At 40.5% G+C, this 25133-nt stretch overlaps 1 protein-coding gene across 1 annotated transcript in view; it reads right to left on the bottom strand.

Annotated features, from left to right (window-relative positions):
• The window catches only part of LOC112627419 (E3 ubiquitin-protein ligase HERC2-like), a 213049-nt gene that overhangs the window by 171161 nt on the left and 16755 nt on the right, over positions 1-25133 (bottom strand). The window contains exon 3 of the mRNA XM_025389651.1: positions 16291-16405. Within this exon, the coding sequence (XP_025245436.1) occupies positions 16291-16405 (115 nt within the window). The remainder of the gene's footprint in view (positions 1-16290; positions 16406-25133) is intronic.

The following is a 25133-nucleotide window of genomic DNA, read 5'->3' as shown; positions in this document are numbered from 1 at the left end:
CCAATCTAAGACACATCATAATCAAACTCCAAAAAAAGAAGACAAAACATTTCAAAAGCCACTAAAGAAAAACAGTACCTTAGCTATTGTGGATTAACAAGTCAAATGACAGCGAATTTCTCATCAGATACCATGGACCCCGGCTGAAAGTACGAAATATTTTTCAAATGATGAAAAGAACCATTACCACAGAATTCTTATATCCAGGAAAAATGTCCTTCAGGAATGAAAAGGAAAGCAAAACATTCTCAGAGGAAGTAAAACAGAATTTGTCACCAGAAGACACACACCAAAAGAAAGGCTAATGGAAGTTCTTTAAGCAGAATGGCAACCATCAAACAAGAAAACCCTGGAACTTCCAGAAAGAAGAGCATGACACGCACACCTATGCATAAATACAATACACTTTTTCCTCACCTCTTGACTTTGCTAAATTATGTCTGAGGGTTCAACCAAAAATTATAACACTGTCATATGTGGTTATCAATGTAAGCAAATGAAATACTTAAGGCAAATATATTATGAAAAGGAGAACATAAAGGAACATAAAGGAAGGTAGTTTCTATATCCCAGAAGCTGGTAAATGACAACACTAGGTACAATCTGATAAGTGTTCATACACACACAGGTTGAGTGTCCCTTACAAAATGCTCAGGAGCCCAAGTGTTCCACATTCAGATTTTTATCAGATTTAGGAATATTTACATGTAAATAATGAGATATTTTGGGGATAGGACCCAAGTCTAAATACATTCATTTATGTTTTATACATACCTTATACACAGAGCCTGAAGGTAATTTTATATAGAATGCTTAATATGTGTATACCTTATACACAGAGCCTGAAGGTAATTTTATATAGAATGCTTAATAATATTTTGTATGAAACAAAGTTCATGCTAAGTACTTATGAATGGAATTTTCAACTTGGGGGCATCACGCTGGGGTGCCAAAAAGTTTCAAATTTTGGGGCATTTCAGATTTTGGATTTAGGGTTCAGAGATGCTCAATCTGTATGTAATATATCACCTAGAAAAGTCACTAAAAAAGCTATACAAAAAGATACACTCTAAAACACTATAGATAAAATAGAATGCTAAAAATGGTCAAGTAAACCACAGAGAGCCAGGAAGAACCGAACCGAAAAAATGAAAAGCAGAAGAAACAGAAAATACCAAACAAAATGGCAGTGTTAAGCCTCAATTTACCAATGACATTAAATTAAATGTAAACAGTCTAAATACATCAATTAAAAGACAGACACTGGCAGAGTAGACTAGAGAACATGATGCAGCTACATGTTGTCCATAAGAAAGTGACTTCAAACAGGCAAACTGAAAACAGAAATATAGAAAAAGAAAGATCATGCAAACATTACTGAAAGGACAGCAGAAGTTGGCTACATTTATATCAAATAAAGTAAACTTCAGAGCAAAGATAATTATCAGTAGGGCCAGGCACAGTGGCTCACGCCTGTAATCCTAGCACTTTGGGAGGCCAAGGGGGGTGGATCACCCAAGCTCAGGAGTTTGAGACCAGACTGGTCAACATGGCAAAACCCCATCTCTACTAAAAATACAAAAATTAGCTGGACCTGATGGCGGATGCCTATAATTCCAGCTACTCAGGAGGCTGAGGCAGGAGAATCACTTGAACCCAGTGGGGTCAGATGTTGCAGTGAGCTGAGATCGCGCCACTTCACTCCTGCCTGGGCAAAAGGAGCAAAACTCCGTCTCAAAAAAAAAAAAAGATAATTACCAGGAACAGATGGCAACATTATAAAATAAGAACTTGGTCAATCCACCGTTAGGAGGCAGCAATTCGAAACATGTATACACCAAACAAACAAAAACAATGAACAGAACTGAAAGGAGAAAAAGACATATAGTTGGAGACCTCAAAATCTCCCTCTACAGCTGATAAAATTAGGAGACAGAAAAACTGCCAGGATATAGAACTCAACATCACCATCAATCAACTAGATCCAATCAAAATTTATAGAACACTCCAGTCAGTAACAGCAGAATACAAAATCTTTTCAAGTATCCACAAAACAAATACTAAGTTAGAACATATTCTGAGGCATAAAACAAACCTAACAAATTTTTTGAAATTAAAGTCACACAGCCTATGTTCCCTCAAACAATGGAAACAAATTAGAAGTCAACAAGAGAACAATTACAGGAAAATTGCCTAACTCTCAGAAGCTAAACAATAAACTTCTAAATAACCCATGGATCAAAGAGGAAGTCTCAAGGAAAATTTTAAAATATATTCTGAACTGAGAGAAAATGCAAGTACAATACATCAAAATGTATGGGAAAGAGCTACAGTGGGTGAGAGAAATTTACAGCACTAAATAAATGGTACATTAGAAACTTGGAAACAAATCAATAATATAAGTGCCCCCTCAGTAACCTAAAAGAAAAAAAATAGCAAAATAAACCCAAAAGTAAGTAGAAAGGAAGAAATAATTAAGGTAAGAGTAGAAACAAAAGAAACAAAGTGAAAACAGAAAAACAATAAACAGTAAAGCAAAAAGCTGGATCTCTGAAAAGATCAATAAAACTGACACACCTCTCTAAGCGAGACTGACCAAAAAAAAAAAAAAAAAGACATAAATTACCAACATTAGTGTTGAAACAGGCTCTGAAGATATCAAAAAAGATAATTAAGAATTACTAGGTACAACTCTACACACGCAACTTTGACATCTTGGGCAAAATGGACTTATTCCTCAAATAATACAAATTACCACAATTCACCAAATAAAAAATAGATTATTTGAACAGCCCTACCACTCTCAAGAAAACTGAATTCCTAATTCTAAGAATCCCCAAAAATAGAAATTACCAGACTCAAATGAATTCACTGGATAATTCCATCAAACATTAAAAAATAATTAATACAGACTGAAAACAATCTCTTCCAGAAACTAGAAGAGGAAAAACCTCCCAATTCATTTTAAGAAGCTAATATTAGCATGATATCGAACCTAAAGACAGTACAAACTACAGAACAATATACTTTATATATACAGAGACACACAAAAACATTCAGTTATTTACAAGCAAGTAAAATTAAACAAAATATAAAAAGAATTCCACATCATCGCCAAGTAGTTTCATTTCCGGAATGCAAAGCTGGTTCAACAGTCAAAAATCAATGTAACCCACCCTATTAATAGGCTAAAGAACAAAAATCGCATGATTACCTATCAATTGATTTAGAAAAAGCAAATAACAAAATTCAATACTCATGCATAATAAAAATTCTCAGAAAATAGCAGTAAATGGGAACTTCATCTTGATAAACAGCATTTACAAAACCTTAAGCTAAAACTTATGCTAACAGCAATGTCAGAAAGGGTCCTCCTAGACCTACTTTACACTGCAGAGTGAATCATTAAGAATGATTTAGATAGTCACTAAGAGTTTACTGTCCTAAGAGATTACAACACCCAATGGCCAGCAAGCCCTTTTCACCAGACAAAAAGAAAAGCTGTGATCTGTCAACACTCCCAGAAGGTTCACTGTGAAATGTGCACCTCTGAACTCCTGCTGAGGGCCTACACGCTGCAATGTTGAGAAGCAAGTGTCCAGAGGTCTCCTTGGAAACACTGAAAAAAAATGTGAGGGACTGATGGATGAATAGAGGCACGAAAAGGTGGAGAGAGCTGTGATAAAGAATGTGGGATAACGCCAGCGGCACAGTCTTAGGTGGTCAATACGAGGGTGCGCACTGTAAAACTCTTTCAACTTTTCTGTATTTTTTTTTTTCATAATAAAATGTTGGAAAAAATAAATCTGTGAAAAAGGAAGCTTTAGTCAAACACATCTAAGCAAAAGAAAAAACAAGTTCTAAATTCCCATGGCTCAAATTAATGTGTTTCTCTTTTTAGGTTGAGCTGGAAGAGCAAAAAAGAAAAAAGGAATGAAAGGAATAGGAGCTATTCTAAAAGCTACAAATTCCACCTGCAGTTTGATTAAAGATGACATGGCTCAAGAATATGCTTTTGATTCAAGCTCCTTCAAGGCTGCCAGGTAGAGAGCTGGCTCTGCGAAAGCTCTGTACCTGTGAGCAAGCAGAGCTTCCAAAGAAAACCCTCTTCATTAAAGCCACCGTGAGTCAATAAGCTGGGCTTTAATCTGAGCAAGAAAGGTATTATTTTTTATCTAATTACACACCCATAACTGTAGGTACTTTGATGCCTAGGTGAGGGGAAAGAAGGAGAAGGGAAAAACAACAGATTTTTTAAATCACAACAAATGTTTATCAAACAGTATGTGCCAGGCACTGACTTAGGAGCTTCAAGTGCATTATTTCATGTCATTTGCACAGCAACTCTCTCAGTAAGTACTTTCATTTATTTTATATATATTATATAATTTTAATTATTTACATTATATTATACTTATTCCTTTTTTTTTTTTTTTTTTTTGAGACAGAGTCTCACTCTGTCACCCAGGCTGGAATGCAACAGCACGATCTCGGCTCACTGCAACCTGAGCCTCCCAGGTTCATGCCATTCTCCTGCCTGAGCCTCCCCTAGAAGATGGGACTATAGGCGCCTGCCAACCATCCCCGGCTAATTTTTTTGTATCTTTAGTAGAGATGGGGTTTCACCATATTAGCCAGGATGGTCTCAATCTCCTGGCCTCGTGATCCGCCCGCCTCAGCCTCTCAAAGTGCTGGGATTACAGGCGTGAGCCACCGCGCCCAGCCACTTGCCGATTTTATACATGAGAGGCCCAAGGTGAGACAAAGTGATTTGTGTAGAGTCAGAGATAAAGCCAAAATTGATACCCAAACAGACTGAAAAACTTCTCTGCCAGCAGATCTAGAAATGGTAAATTAGGGAGATCTTCAAACTGAAGGAAAATGATACCAGAAGGCAGCTGGGCTATAAACAAAACCTTAAGGGCCCAAAATGGTAAACATGTAGGTTAACATACAATACTTTTATTTGGCCACTCAAGGTGGCTCTTTGGGAGGCCCAGGCGGGTGGATCATCTGAGGTCAGGAGTTCACCAGCCTGACCAACGTGATGAAACCCTGTCTCTACTCAAAAATACAAAATTAGCCATGTGTGGTGGCAGATGCCTGTAATCCCAGCGACTCGGGAGGCTGAACCAGGAGAACAGCGTGGACCCAGGAAGCAGAGGTTGCAGTGAGCCAAGATTGCGCCATTGCACTCCAGCCTGGCAGCCTGGGCAACAAAAGCAAAACTCCATCTCAAAAAAAAAAAAGCCGGGTGTGGTGGCCATGCCTATAATTCCAGCACTTTGGGAGGCTGAGGCAGGTGGATCACCTAAGGTCAGGAGTTAGAGGCCAGCCTGGCCAACATGGTGAAACCCTGTCTCCACTAAAAATACAAAAACATTAGCTGGGCATAGTGGGGTGTGCCTGTAATCCCAGATACTAGGGAGGCTGAGGCAGGAGAATTGCTTGAACCCAGGAGGCGGAGGTTGCAGTGAGCTGAGATCATGCCATTGCACTCTAGCCTGGGCAACAAGAGAAAAACTCTGTCTCAAAAAAAAAAAAAAAAAAAAAAAAAAGACTTTTTTTTCTCTTTTCAATTTTGAGGGGAAAAAATGTAATTGCCTATTTAAAGCATAAACAAAAACAGCATATTGTGGGGTTTACACCATGTTTCAATTGGATATATGACACAGCAACACAACCAACCAAGAACAAGTCAGAAGCAGGAAGCTGTAGTCAGAGAACTGCCCCAAGGCTCAGGCAGGGTAATACCATTAGAGAGTAGACAGCGACAAGTGAAAGATGTAGCGGAAAACCCCAGAGATGACAGATTTAAACCCAAGTGGTCTAAAGACTCCAAGTAAAAACCAGAGGTTGTCAGGCTGAATAAAGAAGCAAGACCTAATTATATGATACCTGAAAGAAATCCACTTCACACATACACAAAGGTTGAAAGTGAAAAAAGCTAAACCTGGCAAACACACCACACAAATACCAAATCAGAAGAAAGGATAGTAGTCAAACCAAGGTGACTTCACAACAAAGAACGTCACCAGAGATAAAGGGGGTCAAATTTACGAAAATGATGTAAAAATCCTAAAAGTGCGTGCATCGTACAACACAGTTCTCAAATACATGAAACAAAAACTGCAGAGCTGAAAGAAAATAATCTGTAATTAGCATGAGATTTCAATTCTCCTCAGAAGAAAGATGAACTAAGCAGTGAAATTGCTTTTCATGCCTCCCCAGCACAACGGAGATACTCCAGGGAAACAAAGGCCAGTCGCTGGGCCTGATCTCCCCAGAATGCTGAGACCGGCTTCTCTGTAAATAAATGACTGGTATTTGCTAGGAGAAGAGTCCTTATCTATGAAATGTTTTTAGCAAGATGTGGATAGTTTAGGATTGTGTTTGGTAAACATACCTAAAATCCATGGACTTACGGGACATGGTTCCCTGGAAAAGGTTCCCTAAAGTGTATCAACTATTTGGCTACAAAACGGAAACACTACGCATCCTTAATGCTACTTGTGCAGTGAGATGAGGACGCACCTCAGCGAGAGGAGGACGCACCTCAGCGGGAGGACGACGCACCTCAGCGAGAGAACGGCGCACCTCAGCCGGAAGACGACACACCTCAGCGGGAGGATTACGCAGCTCAGCGGGAGGACAACGCACGTCAGCGGGAGGACGACGCACCTCAGCGGGAGGAAGACACAACTCAGCCAGAGGACTACGCACCTCAGCACCTCAGTGAGAGGGCGCACCTCAGTGAGAGGAGGACGCACCTCAGTGGGAGAACGACGCACCTCAGTGGGAGAACGACGCACCTCAGCACCTCAGTGAGAGGAGGACGCACCTCAGTGAGAGGTCTCATCTCTCAGGCGGAGTTCAAACAGGACGGACCTGGGGGAGTTGCACAGACTGTCCCATATCTCTTCCTGCTTTGCCTGAGCACACAAGTGAGGATATTACTTGTATCTTTAAAGTTCCTAAGTAATCTGGTACTGATAAAATCTCTGAGATTCACGTCAAACTAATGTGGTAATCCAACCTTGCGTGTTAGTTCAACTCCTCTCCTAACAGTGAATAGAACAAGTAGGCAGAAAATTATTTCAAGTCAAGGATACCTGAACACTGACAACTTGATCTCACTAAGCGTTACAGAGCAGCAAAATACACTTTTTTTTTTTTGAGATGTAGTCTCACTTTGTCACCCAGACTAAAGTGCAGGGGTGCAATCGAGATTACAAGTGCCCACCACCACACCCAGCTAATTTTTGTTATGTTTGGTAGAGACGGTTTCACCATGTTGGCCAGGCTGGTCTTGAACTCCTGACCTCAAGTAATCCACCCACCTCAGCCTCCCAAAGTGCTGGGATTACAGGCATGAGCCACAGCACCCAGCCATTCTTATTACGTGTGCATGAAACATTCCACAGAATACACCATATTCTGGGGCTTAAGACAAGCCTCAACAATGAAATCACAGAACATGTTCTCTGACTACAACCAATTTAGAAATTGTTAACAGGAGATATTTGAAAATCCCCAAATATTTGAAAATGAAATAACACATTTCCAAATAATAAGTGGGTAAAAGAAGAAATTAAAAGGGAAATTAGAAAATATTTTCAACTGAATGAAGATGAAAATGAATAAACATTTCCAAATTTGTGAAATGTGGCTAAACAATGCCTAGAGGGAAATTTATATTATAGTTTTGAACACGTGTTAGAAAAGACAGAAAATCGAAAGTCAATGATCTAAGCTAAGCCTTTACCTTAAGAAACTAGAAGAGACAGAAGAGTAAATGGAACCCAAAGCCAGCAGAAAAAAGGAAATAATAAAGAGTAAAGCAGAAATCAATGAAAAAGAAAACAAACAAAATCACTAAAACCAACAACTGGCTCTTTGAAAAAACTCAAACTGATAACTTCTAGTAAGACTGAACAAAATGGAAAGAGAGAAAATACAAGGCACATTTCAGCAAATTTCTGGATAACAGACAGTATGTGCTGGTACTTACTACATGCAAGATAATAGCATACGCACTTTGCCTGGCCTACTGTACTGATCCCATAATAACCTACAAAGTGGGTACTATTATTAACTGCAGATACGAATTTTTTCCTTTTTTTTTTTTTGGTGAGACGGAGTCTCGCTTTGTCTCCCAGGCTGGAGTGCAGTGGCGCGATCTCGGCTCACTGCAAGCTCCGCCTCCCGGGTTCACGCCATTCTCCCACCTCAGCCTCCGAGTAGCTGGGACCACAGGCGCCCGCCACCACGCCCGGCTAGTTTTTTGTATTTTTAGTAGAGACAGGGTTTCACCATGTTAGCCAGGATGGTCTCGATCTCCTGACCTCATGATCCACCCGCCTCGGCCTCCCAAAGTGCTGGGATTACAGGCTTGAGCCACCGCGCCCGGCCACGAATTTTTTTCTTAAGAGACAGGGTCTGACTCTGTCACCCAGGTAGAGGCACAATCATAGATCACTGCAGCTTCAAACTGCTGGCCTCAAGTAATTCTCTCACCTCAGCGTCCCAAAGTGCTGGGATTACAGGTGCAAGCCTGGTGTCACAAATTATTTTTATATATGTACATTTACACATGTACGTCCATGCAAGGAAAAGAAAGTCTGAATATCCACACCGAAGGGATAATAGTGGCTAACTCTTAGAGGAAAACTGAAATTGGGGTGGGCAGTCAGGTGAAATTTCTGCTTTATAATCTATATATTTTTATAAAAAAACATTTATTCCATGTATATTTTTAATTGGAACAAAAATGCATCAGACATTTCAAAAATTGAATTACACAAAAAAAAGTATGCATAGAATAAATATATGGGTTTTACTGGTTTGGATAAAGGCAAAAGATTATGAAAGTCCATCCACAATAAAGAACTCCTATAACCCAAAACAAAAAACTTAATTAAAAAATGGGCAAAAGGGCCAGGCGCAGTGGCTCATGCCTGTAATACCAGCACTTTGGGAGGCCGAGGTGGGTGGATCACTTGAGGTCAGGAGTTCAAGACCAGCCTGGCCAACATAGTGAAACCTCGTCTCTACTAAAAATACAAAAAATTAGCCAGGCACAGTGGCAGGCGCCTGTAATCCCAGCTACTTGGGAGGCTGAGGCAGGAGAATCACTGGAACCCGGGAGGCAGAGGTTGCAATGAGCCGAGATTGCACCACTGCACTCCAGCCTGGGCAACAAGAGCCAAACTCTGTCTCCAAAGAAAAAAAAATGGGCAAAGGATTTGAATAGACATTTCTCCAGTGAATGTACAGTAATGGTCAATAAGCATGTAAAAAGATGCTCAGAATGACTAATCAACAGGGAAATGGGAAATGCAAATCAAAACAATGAGATGCTGTACCTACTCACAAAAATTAGGATGGCTATCATCAGAAAAGAAAAAGTGTTGGTGAGGATATGGAGAAATTGGAACCTTGGTATACTGCTGCAAGAATGTAAAACAATGTAGCCACTGTGGAAAACAGTTTACTGGTTCCTCAAAAAGTTACATGTAGTGCCAAGTACAATGGCTTACACCTGAAATCTCAGCAACTCAGGAGTCTGAGGCAGGAAGATCCCTTGAAGCCAGGAGTATAAGACCAGCCTGGAGCCGGGCGCGGTGGCTCAAGCCTGTAATCCCAGCACTTTGGGAGGCCGAGACGGGCGGATCACGAGGTCAGGAGATCAAGACCATCCTGGCTAACACGGTGAAACCCCGTCTCTACTAAAAATACAAAAAACTAGCCGGGCGAGGTGGCGGGCGCCTGTAGTCCCAGCTACTCGGGAGGCTGAGGCAGGAGAATGGCGTAAACCCAGGAGGCGGAGCTTGCAGTGAGCTGAGATCTGGCCACTGCACTCCAGCCTGGGCGACAGAGCGAGACTCCGCCTCAAAAAAAAAAAAAAAAAAAAAAAAAAAAAAGACCAGCCTGGACAACACAGTGAGATTCTGTCTTTAATTAGTCAACTGTGATGGCTGGGTAACCATGTGAATATACTTAATGCCAATGAACTGTACACATAAAAATGGTTAAAACGGTAAGCTTTATGGTATGTATATTTTACAATATTTAAATTTAATTACATTTTTAAAAATTGTTACCAAAAAAATACTAAGAATCCATCCAAGTTATATAGAAAAGGAGTATCAGATCAAGCTTTCCAAAGTGGCAAAACTCACAAGATTACCTGGTTGCTTGCCCCATACCCAGCTTTCCAGGATTGACTTGGCCCTATATACAGGTGCAGGAGTTTCTTCTTCATCCTTTTTCTCTTTGTCATTCATATCTTCTTTCTTTGTTCCACTCGGTTCGACACTATCATCTGCAGAATTAAAAATATTTTAATCTGTAACTGCTTTTCAGAATGCCATACCATTAGTCTCTGCAAATGTCCCTCCCCGAAAAGTTACAACACACATCATTAATTGAATGTTTGCCCACTTAAAAATAAAATACATCAGTCACACCTGTAACAGATCCAGTACACTTTTCATAAAGAAACCAATATATCACCCAGGCACAGGGGCTCATGCCTGTAATCCCAGCATTTTGGGAAGCCAAGGCGGGTAGATCACAAGGTCAGGAGATCAAGACCATCCTGGCTAACACAGTGAAACCCTGTCTCTACTAAAAATACAAAAAATTAGCCAGGCATGATGGCAGGCGCCTGTAATCCCAGCTACCCAGGAGGCTGAGGCAGGACAATGGTGTGAACCCTGGAGGTAGAGCTTGCAGTGACCCGAGATGACGCCACTGTACTCCAGTCTGGGCAACAGAGCAAGACTCTGTAGCAAAAAAAAAAAGAAAAAGAAACCGATATAACAAATTATTCAAAGCATGTCTTCCAAAATGATATTCCATCAACTTCCTAGTACACTTCACAACTGAGAAACTTAGTCTTTGATATTTACCTACTTCAATTTCACACCAATTGCCTTTTTCCAGTGAGTCCCAATGCTTGTGTATACATGGGAAAAAGGAGGGTGTAGAACAGGAGTATGATTCAAAAATCTTTCAACTCTTTACAAGGCCCTACTCCACTGCCAACTGAGAAGCACTGCTATGCAGGGGCGCTGTCACTGACAGCAGAATTCAAGAGCACTGGGACACAAAGGAAAAGCTGAGAACAATGACTTTAGGCCACTGACAATGTGAAGTTTCAGTCAAAAACAACTGTCATAAAACTCCTTACATAGTAAGCGAAGAGCAGAGAGAACTAACCTTAACCTTGAAGTGTAAACACGTTCCATTACACAAGGCTATTACTAAACATCCAAACAACATAATTAGAAAAATGTATCGAAATCAGTGAAAGACATGATATCCCATCCAAATTACAAATAATGAGTGCCTAAAAATCTCTAAGGAAACAGATCCTCTGTTTACAACACTTCTGACACCAAATGGATGGACTTTTGCACAAGGCAATTCTCAGTTCTCTGCAACACCCATCTACGTGTCCCACAGTGCAATTCAATTCTGAAAGTAACTACCTAGAATTAGCACAGACCCCACAGGTTACTAACAGGAAAGAAAAGGTATAATGCTGAAAAAAATATCCAAAGAACTAATGGCTGAAAACTTCCTAAGTTCAGCAAATGGCATAAACCCAGGCAGACTGAAGAATCTAGGCAAACTGAAGAAGCCCAAACAAGATAAATCCAAAAGAAGCCATGACTAGGCACATCATAATCAACTGCTAAACACTAAGGACAAAACCTTCTGAAAAGTGCCACAGAAAGCAGGTATAGAAGAGTGTGTTGTGGGGCCCGAAATTAAGGCTAAATATTACGTGCTGCCTTGACGTCAGTAAAATCAAGAAGGCCTCAAATAGCCTAACCACAAGGTCTCCCCCCAGCTCTGCTCCCACGGATAAGGTCCCAAAGCCAAACAACCCTCCTTATCATGGAGACCCGACCCCAGCCTGCTCATCCCTGCCGGCCCAGAGTTATTCAAACAAGCCAATCACATCTTCCCATGGAAGCAAAGTCATCTCACCCTCTTCTTACTACAAAATGTGCCTCCCACAGGGCCTGGTGGTTCACTCTGTTCCCAAGTGCAGCCCCCGTGTGGCATGCGGTGTCCCCCACCTCCAGGGCTGTGAGCATGCATGTCTAATAAACTGCTATTTCATCTGTCCAGTGTCAGTGTCCTATGTTCAGCCATCCCATATCCCTAGGGCAGGAATCTTCTAGGGTTATAAACAGAACTTTAATAAACCTCTCCTTAGTTATTTTACTGGTTCCGTGATACAGCTGCTACTGTGCAAAAGATCTGAACAGAAACTTCACAGAGGATACAAGAGTGGCAAAGAACATGATATTCAGCATCATTAGGCATTACGGAAATGCAAATTTAAACCACAATGAGATCCCACTAGACTTGTTAGAATGGCTCAACTAAAAATCACTGATAACACCAAGAGCTAACAAAGACACAAAGCAACAGAAACATGACAGATTGCCAGTGGGAATGCAAACTAAAACAGCCACTCTGGAAAACACTTCAGCACATGATCCAGCTTTCACACTACTAGGTCTTTATCCTAGGGAAATGGAAACTATATTCACACAAAATCTGTACAGAAATGCTCACAGCAGGATTACAATTGCAAAAGAAACATGGAAACAACCACAAGGTCGTACAACAGCGGAATGGATAAACACAATGTGGTACATCCAAATGATGAAATACTACTCAGCAATAAAAAGAACTATTAATACACAGAACAACAGACAAACCTCAAACATATCACTGGGAGTAAATGAAGATGGTTTCAAAACGTTAAAGTATGATTTGGCCAGGCGCGGTGGCTCAAGCCTGTAATCCCAGCACTTTGGGAGGCCGAGACGGGCGGATCACGAGGTCAGGAGATCGAGACCATCCTGGCTAACACAGTGAAACCCCGTCTCTACTAAAAAATACAAAAAATTAGCCGGGCGAGGTGGCGGGCGCCTGTAGTCCCAGCTACTCGGGAGGCTGAGGCAGGAGAATGGCGTGAACCCGGGAGGCGGAGCTTGCAGTGAGCTGAGATCCGGCCACTGCACTCCAGCCTGGGCGACAGAGGAAGACTCCGTCTCAAAAAAAAAAAAAAAAAAAGTATGATTCCACTTACATGACATTCTCAAAAAGAATACCCTATCCTGATGGAGAATAGATCAGTGGTTGCTAGGGTACGAGGCCAGGGAACATGTGATAAAAAGGAGTAGCACAAGGGAGCTTTTGGGGTGATGAAAATTCTCCATCCTGATGATGGCAGGGGTTACATGAATCTACAGAACTCATAATTTACTTAACTAGGGATCATAATAAATTTCATATGTTTTTTAATTTAAAAAATGTTGGCTGGGTGTGGTGGCTCACATCTGTAATCCCAGCTACTTGGGAGGCTGAGGCAGGAGAATAGCTTGAACCTGGAAGGCAGTTCATGCCACTCAAAAACAAACAACAAAAAAAAAGTGAAAATAACCTAATATGTACTATACAAAGCATCTGGCCTACCAACAACACATTACCCTTTTAAATTTTACAAAAAACCTTGAAGGAGGCAGGTTTTGTTGTCTCCAGTTTACCAAGGTAGACACCTGGGATCACAGAATACAGAGCAGAACCCAGCCAGGAACACAGCTCAGGTGAGAACACAGGTGCTGGCACTAAATGCCAGACTCTGCACTACATGTATGTGTGTATGTGTGCATGTGTGTATGTGTGCGTGTGTGTGTGGTCACTAACCACAGCCCAGGGGCCAAACCCAGTCCACAGCCTCTTTCTGTATGGTCTGAAAGGAAAGAAAGTATTTTACTTTTGTTGTTCTTTTGAGACAGAGTCTTGGCTCACCACAACCTCCACCTCCCAGGTTCAGGCAATTCTCCCGGGTTCAAATGATTCTCGTGCCTCAGCCTCTGAGTAGCTGGGATTACAGGCGTGCACCATCATGCCCAGCTAATTTTTTGTTTTTAGTAGAGATGGGGTTTCACCATGTTGGCCAGGCTGGTCTCGAACTCCTGACCTCAGGTGATCCACCCACCTTGGCCTCCCAAAGTGCTGGGATTACTGGTGTAAGCCACCACGCCCGGCCACCGTATTTTATATTTTTTAATGATTGAAAAATAATCAAAAGGAAAACAGTAGTTTGTGACTTGCAAACATTCTGTGAACATCATCTTTTGGTGTCCATAAATCAAGTTTACAGAAGGAACCTCCCCTGCCCACTGACGTAGTGTTGTCTGTGGCTACTTTCGCACTACAGCTGCAAGGGCCCCTGGCTATGACAAAGACCATATGGTTCACTGAGAGCTTAAAATATTTACTATCTGGCCCTTTAGAGAAAGTATGCCACCCCTACCCTCCATCTGGCTATAAATTTTACAAATAAAAAAATGCAGGCCGGGCACGGTGGCTCAAGCCTGTAATCCCAGCACTTTGGGAGGCCGAGACGGGCGGATCACGAGGTCAGGAGATCGAGACCATCCTGGCTAACACAGTGAAACCCCGTCTCTACTAAAAAATACAAAAAACTAGCCGGGCGAGGTGGTGGGCGCCTGTAGTCCCAGCTACTCGGGAGGCTGAGGCAGGAGAATGGCGTAAACCCGGGAGGCGGAGCTTGCAGTGAGCTGAGATCCGGCCACTGCACTCCAGCCTGGGCCACAGAGTAAGACTCCATCTCAAAAAAAAAAAAAAAAAAAAAGATGAAAATCAAAAGCACTATGCAGAGTGAAAGAAGCCAGACACAGAAGAACCTGACTACATGATTCAATTTATGGAGTTCTAGAACTGGCACAATCTGTCAATGCTAGAGAAACATCAGACCAGTTATTGACTCTGGGAAGAAGGGGCAGGACAATGAGAGAACTTTCTGAGCAAGAGTCATGATAAAGATGTGGGTTACACAGGTTACATTTGTCAAAACTTGTGAAATAGTGAACTCAGATGCATTTCATTATATATAAATTTTACCTGAAAGTCAAAAACATAAAGTTTAACTAAAATCAATTACATACATGAGTGTCTAAGGAGCTAGGTGAGACAAACAGTAGATGGACAGACGGCAGGATATGGAGCCAAACCGCAGCCACTCACTGTACACGTCTGTCAGTTATTGTGCGTGTGTGTGTGAATATTTTCAAACAAACATAAAAAAAAAAAAAAAAAAAAAGCGGGTAACTGCTTGACACTGAAACTGAAAAGGGAGACTAATACTTTTTCCCATGGTTTGTTTTGGTGTTTTTTTAGATGCAGTCTCACTCTGTCACCCAGGCTGGAGTGCAGTAACACAATCTCAGCTCACTGCAACCTCCACCTCCTGGGTTCAAGCAATTCTCCTGCCTTGGCCTCCCAAGAAGCTGGGATTACAGGTGCCCGCCACCATGCCTGGCTAATTTTTGTATTTTTTAGTATAGACGGGGTTTCACCATGTTGGCCAGGCTGGTCTCAAACTCCCAACCTCAAATGATCTGCCTGCCTCAGCCTCCCAAAGTGCTGGAATTATAGGCATGATCCACCACACCCGGTCCCCATGTATTTTCAAGTGGACACTATCCCAATTCATTCCACAAAAGAAGAAGAAATACTTCCTTCAGTCTAATGCTCTCCCAACTGAGCTATTTCAACTGAGAAGAAATACCTTCTAAAGTGGTAGCTTTATCCATGTTGATGACTCTCAAGTAGGAGAACCAACAAACTTCAACAACGGGTCTCAACCAAGGATCTTTCCCGCTTCAACAATGGGTCTCAACCAAGGATCTTTCCCGCTTCGACAACGGGTCTCAACCAAGGATCTTTCCCGCTTCGACAACGGGTCTCAACCAAGGATCTTTTCCGCTTCGACAACGGGTCTCAACCAAGGATCTTTTCCAATTCAACAAGTTTAGGGTGTATACAAGCACCCATTTTTTTAAACCTCAATGGGGATTCTGAAACACAGCCACAGTTATGAACAACCTAATGATAGTCTTACTAAGCTTTCAAAACTACAATACTAAATAAGATCGTTCAGTGGCATTTCGTTGCAGGGCAAAGGCTTCCAAAAAGTGTTTAATATACTCCCAAAGAACACCACAAATGCAGCAAGACGGTTTTGCAATAAAAATGCCTTCAATTCACATAAAACAATAAAATCCGGGCAGCTTGTATTAACTACCATTTTAGACAACAATCTCCAAAGTAAAAAGCAAAACTTCAAAGAGTTAAGCTCAAAGCTCCTATTCCTATAGCGCATTACAAAATTTCTATAAAATGCATTTTATAATGGTCTTTACAAAATAAAAAACACTAGTTAAAGGCCCTTACCTTTTCTAGGAGGAAGCTCTCCGTTCTGGGTTGATTCTGTTCCAGTGTATACAATTTCTCCATCTTTAACCATTTCGTTCCACAGACCACAGAGCCCATCTCTTGTGAATGCAAGCTGGCAATGATAAACGAGATAAGCTTACAGAGTGCTCACACTCACATTGCAATTTTTAAAGAATGGTATGGGAAAAAAATCTCAATCTCTCTTATGTATTCAATCACTCAGTAATAAAATCAATGATTTACTAAATTAGTGACTTAATCATTTTACATTTCATGAAAGTCATCCAAGAAATAAAAGTGAAAAGGTGCATAATAGTGTCAATACTAGGCTACCTCTTGTGTAACATACAAGAAAAAAGACACGTGGTCCGGCGAAGTCGCTCATGCCTGTAATCCCAGCACTTGCGGGAGGCCAAGAGGGGCAGATCACCTGAGATGAGGAATTTGAGACTAGCCTGGCCAACACGGTGAAACCCCATCTCTACTAAAAATACAAAAGAATTAGCCAGGTATGGTGGCATGCGCCTGTAATCCCAGCTACTCAGGAGGCTGAGGCAGGAGAATCACTTGAACCCAGGAGGTGGAGGTTGCAGTACGCTGAGATCATGCCACTGCACTCAGCCTCAGTGACAAGAACAAGACTCGGTCTCAAAAAAAAAAAGAAAAGAAAAGAAAGACACACACAAACAAACACACATGCATGTGCTCTAAAAAGATAAACCAAAAGCAAGTATCAATGACTACCTGTAAGGAAATGGGGAGGGGATATGGGCAAAGGCAGCAGGACCAGAAAAACCAACAACATTTTAAGTATACTTTGTGTCTTTACTTCTGAAATATACATGACTTTCATCCTCAAAAATTAAAATTAAATTATAAAAAAGCAAAACCTACAACTGGCAACAAGCAAATTAACCCACGCATATACAAAGAAAAGTATGTCAAGGGACTTTTGAACTATACATAATTAATAGAATATACTATAATGAAAAATAAAATCTTATATTTATTGGTATTGATAATATTGTCACAATTTTAGAACTACTTCATGTTGCACAATAAAGCAATGTAAATACAATAAAACATGTTTATGATAAAGCATTAAATGTTATTAGAAATTAAGACTTTAGGCCAGTCATGGTGGCTAACACCTGTAATCCCAGCATTTGGGAGACCAAGGTAGGTAAATCACTTGAGGTCAGGAGTTCATGACCAGCCTGGCCAACATGGTGAAACCCCACCTCTACTAAAAATAGAAAAAATTAGCCAGGTGTGCTGGTATATGCCTGTAATCCCAGTCCCTCGGGAGGCTGAAGCAGAATAGCACGAACCCAGGAAGCAGAGGTTTCAGTAAGGCGAGATTGTGCCAATGCACTCCAGCCTGGGCAAATAGAGCGAGACTCTATCTCAAAACAAGAATAATAATAATAATAATTAAGGTTTTCAGTATAAAAGAGGAAAACTATCAAAGAAATTTTGAAACACAACTTAAATTGGAAATCTATGAACTTTATTTTTGCATATGTTTGCTTACTCTGTTTTTTGGCAACCTGACCTCAGGCACCCAGATTTTGGTCTCTGAGTACCATTTCCCAATAAAAGAAGCTAGGACTCTTGGGGAAAATGAGATTCAAGGGCCGGGGCAGACAAAGATGAGTCTGGAATATCTTGTTTCCTCAAAGAAAAAGCTACTCATGGCCAGGTGCGGTAGCTCACGCCTATAATCGTAGCACTACGGGAGGCTGAGGCGGGCAGATCACTTCAGGTCAGGAGTTCAAGACCAGCCAACATGGTGAAACCTCGTCTCTTCTAAAACTACAAAAATTAGTTGGGCATGGTGGCAGATGCCCATAATCCCAGCTACTCGGGAGGCTGAGGCAGGAGAATAGCTTGAACCCAGGAGGCAGAGGTTGCAGTGGGCCAAGACTGTGCCACTGCACTCCAGCCTGGGTGACAGAGCAAGACTTTATCTCAAAAAAAAAAAAAAAAAAAAAAAAAAAAGCAGCTGTTCAAAGACTGATAGGGACTCCTGGCCAAATTTATAATAATTATAATAACTGTGAACATCAAAATCAAAAACACCTTTGCTTGTCAACATTTGTGAGTCAGAAACGGCCCAGAACAGGAAAAGGGGGCATTTCAGACACTGGGGGAAGGCATCCATCCTGAAAACTGTGTATGCAACAGAAGCCCCCTTGTCTGGCAAAAAAAAAAAAAAAAAAGCCATTTTTCATTAAAAGAGATGTTTGCCCATCTTTTTTTTTTTAAACTTCTGTGGATACACACTAGTTGTATGTATATATGGATATGTATATATGAGCGATTTTCACACAGGCATACTATGTGTAATAATCACATCAGAGTAAATGGAGTATGCATTTATCCATTGTGTTACAAACAATCCAATTATACTTTGTTATTTTTAAATGGACAATAAATTGACTGTAGTCATCCTGTAATGCTGTCAAGTACTAGATTTTATACATTCTATCTAACTCTTTTTTTTTTTGAGACGGATCTTGCTCTGGCGCTAGGCTGGAGTGCAGTGCTGCGATCTTGGCTCAGTGCAACCTTCACCTTTCAGGTTCAAGCGATTCTCCTGCCTCAGCCTCCCGAGTAGCAGGGACTACAGGCTCATGCCACCATACCCAGCTAATTTTTGTAGTTTTGGTAGAGATGGGGTTTCACCATGTCGGTCAGGATGGTCTGGGTCTCTTGACCTCATCATGATCCACCTGCCTCGGCCTCCCAAAGTGCTGGGATTACAGGCGTGAGCCACTGCACCCAGCCCTATCTAATTCCATTTTTATACCCATTAACTGTCTGTACTTCACCCCCACTTTATCCTTCCCTGTCTCTGATAACCATCCTTCTACTCTATCTCCATGAGTTCAATTGCTTTCATTTGCTTAGCTCCTACAAATTAGTGAGAACATGCAAAGTTTGTTTTTCTGGATCTGGCTCATGACATTCTGTCCCTGACTTAACATAATGACCTCCAGTTGTATCCATATTGTTGCAAACGACAGTATCCCATTCTTTTTTATGGTTGAACAGTACTCCATTGAGTATATATACTACATTTTCTTCACCTATTCATCTGCTGGGGGACACTAAGGTCGCTTCCAAATCTTGGCTATTGAAAATAGTGCTGCAACAAACATGAGAATGTACATATTTCTTCAACATACTGATATTCTTTCCTCTGGGTATATACCTACCAGTGGGATTGCTGAATCATATGACAGTCCTATTTTTAGTTTTTTGAGGAACCTCCAAGCTAATCTCCATAATGGCTGTGCTAATTTATATTCCCACCAACAGCGTACAAGGGTTCCCTTTTCTCTATATCCTTGCCGGCATTTGTTCTTGTCTGTCTTTTGGATACAAGCCATTTTAATTAGGGTGAGATAATATCTCATTGTAGTTTTGATTTGCATTTCTCTGATGATAACTCATGTTGAGCACCTGCTCATATTGCCTGTTTGTCATTTGTATATCTTCAGAAATGTCTATTCAAATCTTTCACCCATTTGTATTGGATTATTAGATTTTTTTTTCCTACAGAGTTGCTTGAGCTGCTTATATATTCTGGTTATTAATCCCTTGTCCGATGGGTAATTTGCAAGTATTTTCTCCCATTCTGTGGGTTGTCTTTTCATTTTGTTGACTGTTTCCTTTGCTGTGCAGAAGCTTTTGAACTTGATGTGACCCCATGTGTCCATTTTAGCTTTGGGTGCCTGTGTTTATGAAGTATTACTCAAGAAATCATTACCCAGTGCCATGTCCTGGAGAGTTTCCCCAATGTTTTCTTTTAGCATTTTCATAGTCTGAAGTCTTAGGCATAAGTCTTTACTCTATTTTGACGTGATTTTTGTATGTGGTGACAGAGAGCAGTCTAATTTAATTTTTCTGCATATGGGTGTCTCATTTTCCCAGCACCATTCATCAATAAGACTATCCTTTCCCTCATGTATCCTCCGGATGCCTCAAAGATGAGTTCACTGTAGATGTATGGATTTATTTCTGGGTTCTCTATTCTGTTCCATTGGTCGACGTGTCTGTTTTTATACCAGTACCATGCTGTGTTGGTTATACCTTTGTGGTAAACTCTGCACTTGATCTAAGCCAAAAAAGACCAGGAAGTGATTGTAGTATAATTTCAAGTCAGGTAATGCAATTTCTCCAGTTTTGTTTTTTGCTCAGGATGGCTTTGGCTATTCTCTTTTATGATTCCATATAAATTTCAGGATTTTTTTTTTTCTATTTCTGTGAAGAATGTCATTGGTATTTTGATAGGGATTACATTGAACCTGTAGATTGCTCTGGGTAGTACAGACATTTTAACAATATTGATTCTTCCAATCCATGAACATGGAGTATCTTTTCCTTTTTTGTGTGTCTTCTTCAATTTCCTGCATCAATGCTTTACAGTTTTCATGGTAGAGATCTTTTCACTTCTTGGGTTAGGTTTATTCCTACGTATTTTACTTTATTTGTAGCCATTATAAATGGAATCATTTTTCTTGATTTATTTCTCATACTGTTCACTGTTGACATATAGAAATGCTACTGATTTGGCCGGGTGCAGTGGCTCATACCTGTAATCCCAGCACTTTGGGAGGCCGAGGCTGGCGGATCACCTGAGGTCAGGAGTTCAAGACCAGTCTGGCCAACGTGGTGAAACCATGTCTGTACTAAAAATACAAAAACTAGCCAGGTGTGGTGGCAGGCACCTGTAATCCCAGCTACTCAGGTGGTTAAGGCAGGAGGATCGCTTGAACCTAGGAGGCAGAGGTTGCAGTGAGCCAAGAGTATGCCACTGCTTTCCAGCCTGCGCCACAGAGACTCCACCTCAAAAAAAAAAAAAAAGAAAGAAAGAAAGAAATGTTACTGATTTTAGTATGTTAATTTAGTACCCTGCAATTTTTTTTTTTTTTCTGAGATGGAGTCTTGCTCTGTAGCCCACGCTGGAATATAGTGGCACAATCTCAGCTCACAGCAATCTCCGCCTCTGGGGTTCAAGCGATTTCCCTGCCTCAACCTCCCAAGTAGCTGGAACAACAGGTACCCGCTACCACACTCAGCTAATTTTTATATTTTTAGTAGCAATAGGGTATCACCATGTTGACCAGGCTGGTCTCAAATTCCTGACCTCAAGTGATCCACTCACCTCAGCCTCCCAAAGTGCTGGGATTACAGGTGTGAGCCACTGCACCCGGCCTTTACTTCTCTCTCTTATCTAACTCCTCTAACAAGGGCTTCCAGTATTATATTGAATAACAGTGGTGACAGTGGGCATCCTTGTCTTGTTCCAGATCTTAGAGTAAAGGCTTTCAGTTTTTCACCTTTCAGTATACTAGCTGTGCATCAGTCATATATGGCTTTTATTGCGTTGAAGTGTGTTCCTTCTATAACCAGTTTAGGGTTTTTATTATGAAAGGATGTCAAATTTTATCAAACGCCTTTTTAGCATGAATTTAAATGATCATATGGTTTTTTATCCTTCATTCTATTGATATGATGTATCAAACTGATTGATTTGGATATGGTGAACCATCCTGGCATCCCGGGGATAAACCCCACTTTGGTCATGAAGAATGATCTTTTTCATGTGTTGCTGAATTCGGTTTCCTGGTATTTTGTGGAGTATTTTTTGCATCAATGTTCATCTGGGATACTGGCCTGTTTTCTTTTTTGATTATGTCTTTCTCTGGTTTGGTATCAGGTATCAGGCCTTTTAGAATAAGTTTGGAAGTATTCCCTTCTCCTCTATTTTTGAGAATAGTTTCACTAGGATTGGTAATAGTTCTTTAAATGTTTGGTAAAATTCAGCAGTGAAGCCATTGGGTCCCGGCTTTTCTTTGCTGGAAGACTTTTTATTATTACAGTTTCAATCTCATTACCTGTTATTGGTATGTTCAGGTTCTGGATTTCTTCATGGTTCAACCTTGGAAGTCTGTATGTGCCTGTGAAATTATCCATTGCTTTTTCCTTTTGCTTTTTTTTTTTCCTCCCTGAGACACAGTCTCACTCTGTCACCCAGGCTGGAGTGCAGTAACATGATCTCAGCTCACTGCAACCTTCACCTCCCAGGCTCAAGTGATTCTCGTGCCTCAGCCTCCCAAGTGGCTGGAATTACAAGCACGCAACACCACGCCTGGTTAATTTTTTTACTTTTAGTAGAGATGGAGTTTCACCATGTTGGCCAGACTGGTCTCAAAATCACGATCTCAAGTGATCCACCTGCCTCAGCCTCCCAAAGTGCTGGGATTACAGTCATGAGCCACCGCGTCCAGCCTGCAAACTTATCTATTTCTTCCAGATTTTCCAATTTATTGACATATAGTTGTTCATAGTCTCTAATGACCCTTTGAATTTCTGCAATATCAGTTGTAATGCCTACTTTTTCACCTCTGATTTTATTTGGGTCTTCTTTTTCTCTTAGCCTGCCTGAAGGCTTGCCAATTTCATTTATCTTTTAGAAAAACCAACTTTTCTTTTCATTGATCTTTTGTATTCTTTTCTTCATTTCAACTTCATTTTATTTCTGCTCTGATATTTACGATTTGTGTCCGTCCAATTATGGGTTTGGTTAGCTCCTTCTTTTCTAGTTCTTTAAGATGTATCATTAGGTTATTTATTTGAAGTTTTTCTACTTTTTTGATTTAGGCACTTAGAGCTATAAATTTTCCTCTTAGTACTTCTTTCACTATATCCCACAGGTTTCGTATGCTGCGTTGCCATCGCCATTTGTTTCAAGAAATTGTTTAATTTCATTCTTAATTTTTTCATTGACCTGTTGGTCATTCAGGGGCACATTGTTTAATTCCCATGTGTTGGTAGAGTTTCCACAATTCCTTGTTATCGATTTTTAGTTATAGTCCATTGTGATCAGAGAAGATACTTGACATAATTTTTTTAACTTTTTTATGGCAAAAGACAGGAATCTAGCTTCATTCTTCTGCATATGACTGTCAAGTTTTCCCAGCACCATTTATTGAAGAGACTGTCTTTTCCTCAGTGTATGTTCTTGGTACCTTTGTCGAACATGAGTTCGCTGTAGATGTGCAGATTTGTTTCTGGATTCTCTATTCTGTTCCGCTGGTCTATGTGTCTGTTTTTGTGCTAGTACCATGCTGTTTTGGTTACTATAGCTCTATAGTATAATTTGAAGTCAGGTAATCTGATTCCTCCAGTTTGTTTCTTTTTAATTAGGAGAGCTTCAGTTATTCTGAGTCTTTTGTGGTCCAACATGAATTTTTGGATTTTTTGTTGTTGTTTCTGTGAAGAATGTCATTGGCATTTCGCTAGGGATTGCATTGAATCAGTAGATTGCTTTGGGTAGTATGGACATTTTAACAATACTGATTCTTCCAATCCATAAACATGAAACATTTTTCCATTTTTTGTGTCCTCTTTAATTTCTTTCATCAGCGTTTTAGAGTTTTCATTACAGAGATCTTTGTAATGATCTTCTTTGGTTACTTCCTAGGTATTTAATTTTACGTGTGGCTACTGTAAATGGGATTACTTTTCTAATTTCTTTTTCATATTGTTTACTATTGGCACACAGAAATGCTACTGATTTTTTTATGTTGATTTTGTATACTGGAACTGTACTGAATTTATCAGCTCTAATCATTTTCTTGTGGAGTCTTTAGGTTTTTCCAAATATAAAATCGTATCATCTGCAAACAAGGATAATTTGACTTCTTCCTTTCCAATGTGGATGCCTTTTATTTCTTTCTCTTGTCTCATTGCTCTAGCAAGAACTTCCAGTACTATGTTGCATAACGGTGGCCACACTGAGCATCCTTGTCATGTTCCAGATTTGGAGGAAAGGCTTTCAGTTTTTCACCATTCAGTATGATACTAGCTGTGGGTCTATCATATACGGCTTTTATTATGTTGAGGTATGTTTCTTCCATAACCAGTTTTAACAGATTTTTATCATGAAAGGATGTTGAATTTTATCAAATGCTTTTTCAGCATCAATTGAAATACACATGGTTTTTATCCTTCTGTTGATACGAGGTATCACATCAATTGATTTGCATATGTTGAACCATCCTTGTATCCCAGGGATAAATCCCACTTGGTCACAATGAATGATCTTTCTAAAGTATTGCTGAATTTGCTTTGCTAGTATTTTGTTGAGGATATTTCCATCAATATTCATCAGAGACACTGGCTTGTGGTTTTCTTTCTTTGATGTGTCTTTGTCTGCTTTTATACCAAGTTTTGAATTTTTAATGACTTATTTAGTGGCCTAACATATGGTCTATCTTTGTGGATGATCCATGTGCTAAAGAGAACAATGTACATTCTGCAGCCATCAGAATGAAACGTTCTAGAAATATCTATTAAATCCATTTGGTCTATAGGGCAGATTAAGTTTGATGTTTCTTCGTTAATTTTGTCTGGATGATCTGTCCAATGCTGAAAGCGGAGTGTTAAAGCCTCCATCTATTAACGTATTAAGGCCTCTCTCTCTCTTTAGCTCTAATATTTATGTATCCGGGTGCTCTAGTGTTGAGTGCATATATACATATATTTATAATAGTTATAGCCTCTTGCTGAAATGGCCCCTTTATCATTACATAATGACTTTTTTGGTCTCCTTTTATAGTTTCTGTCTTGAAATCTATTTGGTCTGATATAACTACTATGCTGTTTTTTGATTTCCATTTGCCTCTCCCTTTTTCCATCCCCCTGCGCCATCCTGAGGAGATGGTCTCCAATTTGAAGAAGCAAGCAGCCAGTGAACTGCCTGTAGGGAGGGGCGGCCTCCAAGAGCCCAGGGCTTCAGTTCCACAACCATGATGGACCCACTTCTA

Source organism: Theropithecus gelada, chromosome 7a (assembly GCF_003255815.1).
Source record: "Theropithecus gelada isolate Dixy chromosome 7a, Tgel_1.0, whole genome shotgun sequence".
Lineage (NCBI taxonomy): Eukaryota > Metazoa > Chordata > Mammalia > Primates > Cercopithecidae > Theropithecus > Theropithecus gelada.
This window is presented reverse-complemented; position numbering and strand designations above follow the sequence as displayed.